General features: G+C 34.6%; 1 protein-coding gene across 1 annotated transcript in view; it reads right to left on the bottom strand.

Moving 5' to 3' along the window:
* Window positions 1-5,371, bottom strand: part of LPIN2 (lipin 2) — a 107,147-nt gene that overhangs the window by 32,358 nt on the left and 69,418 nt on the right. Inside the window, exons 10-14 of the mRNA XM_019525841.1 lie at window positions 3,848-3,941; window positions 3,432-3,501; window positions 3,251-3,340; window positions 2,114-2,196; window positions 623-767 (exon numbers count right to left, since the gene is read on the bottom strand). Of these exons, the coding sequence (XP_019381386.1) occupies window positions 623-767; window positions 2,114-2,196; window positions 3,251-3,340; window positions 3,432-3,501; window positions 3,848-3,941 (482 nt within the window). The remainder of the gene's footprint in view (window positions 1-622; window positions 768-2,113; window positions 2,197-3,250; window positions 3,341-3,431; window positions 3,502-3,847; window positions 3,942-5,371) is intronic.

Raw genomic sequence — 5,371 nt, 5'->3', positions numbered from 1 at the left:
ACCTCCTACTGCCCTGCAGCCTTTGCTCTTAGTACCATGGTTGCTACTGTTATAGGTCTCATTGTGGATACAGATTTATGTGATGTGACCTTTGGCTTGAATACTTCATCTCTCAAAGAGGGACAGAGATGGAATTTAAGTTCACAAAGCACAAAAAGTGTCAAATATCTGGTCTAAAAAATTATAAATTATTAATATAAAAGGGTGGTTTAAATTGACTATATCCTGTCTACTAATTCAGCTGTGTGCTACTGGACAGTTAAGAGTCTGATATTGGAATTTAAAAAATAAAGTGCAAAGACATGCTAGTTGGCAGTGTTCTAATATAGAAATTTGACCTCATTTTTACGCATCTGTAATACAGCTTTGGAAATTGTATCTGATGATTTTTCATCATAAAACAGAAATGCAAAGTCTTTTGAAAGACTGCAAAGAATGCAGCAGTGTTAAATCCAATCATTCCTTGCCTGAAGTGCTATATATAGTACCCTAATTAGTAATTTTAGACCTACTTTAAACTTATAGTAACCAATGTGCTTGTAGATAGGGAAAGAAATAACCCTAGTTAAGAAAAAAAGATAAATTGTATCAGGGATTCTACATACAAGGACAGATCACTTACTATTTGGTCTGAAGACAATCTAAGTGACTTCTTGTAAGAGGTAGTGTTGCCTTGGCTTGGATGATCCAATGGGGCAGAATCTATTTTTAGGGATTTTTTCAGTTCCTGTGACCCTTCATCGCTAGAAGAATCATCTTCTGTTGGCCTAATGTAACAGCAACCAAAATAAAAGTAAGCCACAGAAAATGTTTTTGTAATGGCTTAAAATACACGTTTTTTATTAAGTGTAAGACTAATTTCAGGCACTGAAAGGTTTCTGCTTGTGTTAATGCTTCAGCCTTGGCCAAGAAGAAAATTAATCATTGAAAAGCAGTGCTTTAATCTGCAGTCAAATATGTACAATGTAAAAAAAATACTCACTTTTAGTAATAGTAGAACCTTGAGAAACCACGCTTTATACCAATAGGATAGTGGGGGAAAGCCATGCTGATGCCAATAGAATAGGGGAAAAGCCTATAAGCATAAACTAGTACTAGCAAAGCCCCGAGACAAGGCTATTTACAGTTGAGTTGACTCCGCCCTCCTTATCTAGGTAGGAACTTGCTGCCATCCATGAACAGACAAAGTCCAGTATGTTCGGTCTAAAGTTCAGAAGGCAGAGAAGATTTGCACCTTACAGACTAACCAGCACGTGCGTACATGTATCACAACTTTCATGAGCCCAAACTCACTTCATCAGATGATCTTATGAATATATAGCTATTGATATAATCAACTATGGTTAGTCTATAAGGTACAAATGTACCCTGCCTTCTAGGGACTTGGTACCAAGTTGTCACTTCTACGTTGGTATATCTATTTCAGCAGCAAAGTGGAAAAGAGAAACTAGGAAAGTACTTGTGCTATGCTTTTCAAAAAATTGCTGCTGAGCACCAATTACAAATCTTAGAGTTAGGCTAATAAATTCACAATACAATATTATTTAGGGCTCACCTCTTAAAATTAATCTGTGTAAAAACAGAATTTACTTTTAAGATTTACAGGGTAGGCCTACCACCATGGTGCACATTTTCTTAAACCTTTAGTGCACAGATAACACTCAGTCTCATCCCTCCTAAAATCATGGAGAGAAGAGGAAGCCACAGGGTGGACTACTTTGTTTGCCAGCATCTTGACAAGACTGCAGTTTTGTGCTGGTTGCTACCTCCAATTAAGTTCTTATGCAATTCATTCACTACATTTAATACTATTTTTATTGTTTCAGTTTTTGTGTTACAAAAATGGCATATGGTGCAAATCAATGAGAAGACATTATTTTACAATGAGAAAGTGACAGACAATATTTATACAAAACCCTGCTGTGTCTTAGGAAATAGTCGTAGAGCTTGTTTTATTGACACTTTCTTGCTGAAGTATTTGCCAAAAACATATCTGGCTTTATTTAGTAGTTCAGCAGAAATGTTTCTTCCCACAGTAAATTCCTACTGAATTCTTCTAAAAAATTACGAGATGCTATCGAGTCCACAAAAGAATCTTCAGACAGGAACACACCTACTATTAACTTGCTCTTTTGTAGTTGCTGGCAGGTCAGTTGTTCTTTGAGCTTCAGATTTTCCCTCCTTTGCCTCTGGGAGCTAAAAATCAAGAACATACCAACATTTTAAGCACCTTGAATTGACAAGAACATTTGTATTCCTGGCCCACATAACTAATGCTTATATAAGACTCATAAATTTACCATCCATATTAGGTATTCATGCTCATTATACAGACTTTTCATAAGATCTCCTGTAATAGATTGTATACACCTCAAAAATTTTACTGTTCAGAGAAACACAAAAGAATCTGTAGAATAGAGATGGAGAACTTCCAATTTAAGTGACGAGTGCTCTAATTGGAAACTCCCTGGTATGCAACTGATGGCTAATACCATGCAACAGATAAACCATATTGCTTATACCAATCTAGAAAAAAAAGAACAGTACAAGGCAGCAATAGTAAGTAGTGAGAAGGGGTACATCCAGAATTGCTACTAAAATTCAGCCTTGTTAGTAGTACTCAACAGTATGTGGAATTGACCTACAAGCTTTGAAGTGGCCCTTTTTTGGGTAAGTGTTGGGACACATGGAAAGTGGAAAAAAAAATCTGGTGTTGCTACTGCCTACTCTGTACTTATACAAGGAGCTACCTTGATAACCCTGATAAGTACTTTTTTTTTTTTTTTTTTTTAAGAATTAGACAGAAAAGCATTATATAATTAAATATTCCAAAGACAGGAAGGAGGCTTAAAGCCAAACTAAAATGATTAATTAAAACTGGAACACTGGAATTAAGAAAAGGACAAGCCAACAGACAGAGCAGTGTCCACTTTTCTATTCCCTTGTTATTTGCATAGATATTCTCAGATGAACTGCAACTTTCTACAAACTGCTTTGAAGACAGTTTATAATGTAGAGTGATGGCTCCTTAAAATAATGTTCAAATGATAATATTTTAGTTATATTTTATTCTCTAAAAAAACCCTTCAAAAGCACTTATGAAGTTACATAATATTAATACATAATTGAATATATAAACTTTACAGCACTGGCTGTCAGAGACCTGATCAGCATGTGTGGCTTGATGCACAAAACTGAATTTATCTTTTAATGGTGAAGTAAAACAATGTCAGAATAGGTTTCAAATTACCTGTTTAGCCATGCTGTCCCTCTTGCGCCAGAACCACCACCTTCCAGATTTCTTTGGCATCTTTTCTTTGACCCAAGACTCTATTGTAGCCTGAAAATAAGTTTAGTTTGTGTTTAATGTTCTGAATAGAATTAACTAAAATATAAAATGCAGAGTTTTGTTTATTTGTTTTTATTTTTACCTTGGGCAAACTTTTCTGGAACACCTGCAAACTGAGGATCATTGGAGCAGCCAATGGCCAGTTATAATACCTATTGAAGAGAGAGATAAGAAGTTATTATTAGAAACATTAAGGTCAACAGCTAATTAAAATTAATGTCTGAATTTTGTCATGAGCTACCCATACCAATGTCCAACGTGAAAGGCAAATATTTCTACTGCACACAGTTTAGTCAGTGACAAACGCTGCAACACCTTGCTTCAGAAGAAACAAGTTGGAATTTAATCAGCAATTTAAAGCCATTATTCATAAGGGCAAATGACTATAAATAACAATTTGAATTTCAGCTCAAAGATATAGCACCTGTAATGCCCATTACTGCAGAAACAAGCAAAACAAAAAGAATTCTTATGAACTAATTATACAGGGAACATTACCTGTTGTATATCCTTATTACCAGATTAGGATTGTCTATAAGTCCTGGGTTTTCAGCAAATTCATGGTAAGTAATAATATGTTCCTTGAATTTTTCTGCAATACAAGGACATTTTATCAATTCAGTTAGGAAGAAAAAGGATAATTTCTATCTTAAAAACTTTGCATTTAGTTTGTATATAGGAAAACAGACTTACTATCAACATTCCTTTTCATTTGGTTTTCAATTGTCTTTGCTGATCTTCTAATGTCAGCCAAAAGAGATGCTAAAATATGCTCCACTTTATAGGTGACCCATACTGAACTTTTCTGTAACAGCAAGAAGGGCCTCACCCTGCACACCCACTTCACCAATCAGAGAATGAGAAGTTAGGAAATAGAGGAGTGAGAAGTTAGGAAGTAGAGGAGGTAAAGGCCGATTTAGTGCATAGTGGTAGAGAAAAAACCAAGCTTCTCTGAGTGCATCTTATCGTTAAGAAAAAAACCCTTGTGCTGAATTATGACTTCTATACACTTGACTTAAAACTAAGTTATTTTATCAATGTACCTATTTCTGATTATTGATTTTAATCATTAGTGACAATGCAAGTATATTGAAATTCAAGATTTAATGGAGTTCTACTGGAAGAAAGTCCCTGAGCAAGAGGTAGAGCTTCAAACATTTTTTTTTATGAAGTCTAATTCATATTTAATGTACAATTTATACCACTGCATGACCAAAGACATTCAACATGTGTATTAATCTTGGATTTTTAAAATTTAAGCTTCATTGTACAGTCAGAGAGCTAAGATATTATGATAAGCACTTGGAGTAACAAATAAGAAAGGCAGACACTGATCTTTAAAATAAGGCACAGATTCAAAGTTCATGTATGTTTGTTTTCATGAAGGAAAATTTTGAGAGCAAAATGTTAAGAATGTGTGGTTAAAATATGACATTCTATAACAAAGGATTGAACTAAAAAAAAAGATCAAGTGTCATGAAAAAAAAATCAGGATTAGTAACTATTTGGAACAGAGAAGGAAGATGAATCTCCAACTTAAAAGCAGGAGATAAGAGAGTTCCAAGACAATATCCTCACCACCCTTCCTCTAACTGCACAAAACATAAAACAGAAGAAAGTTTATTAAGCAATGAGATAGAAGCAAGATTTTAAAGCTTTTATATAGTAGCAAAGCAAGCAATGCTGAGGAAGATGGTAACAGTTATGGGTAAGTTATATTATATATAGGTGAAATCAGGAGAAGGAAGTAGGTGTCAGGAAAAGTAGATTTGGCTAACATCCTTCACATGAAGGCATATCATCTATCCTTTACTATTAGTTGAGTTTCATACTGTAAATGAGCCTCCAGTAGCCAATTTACCTCAACATATAAAATATAAAGCAGATTCCTGGTTCTTATCCTTCCCCACTTTGATCAAAATTAAAAACTAAAAGCTTCTGAAGAAGAGTACTAAGAACCTAAAATAAGTTGTCGGTTGAGTACACCGTGCCTATTTGTGTTTGACTTAATTTCTTACATAC

This window comes from Gavialis gangeticus, unplaced genomic scaffold (assembly GCF_001723915.1).
Source record: "Gavialis gangeticus isolate Ggan-Ray unplaced genomic scaffold, GavGan_comp1, whole genome shotgun sequence".
Taxonomy (NCBI): Eukaryota; Metazoa; Chordata; order Crocodylia; family Gavialidae; genus Gavialis; species Gavialis gangeticus.
Note: the sequence above shows the minus strand (reverse complement) of the source record. Positions and strands in the feature narration are given on the sequence as shown.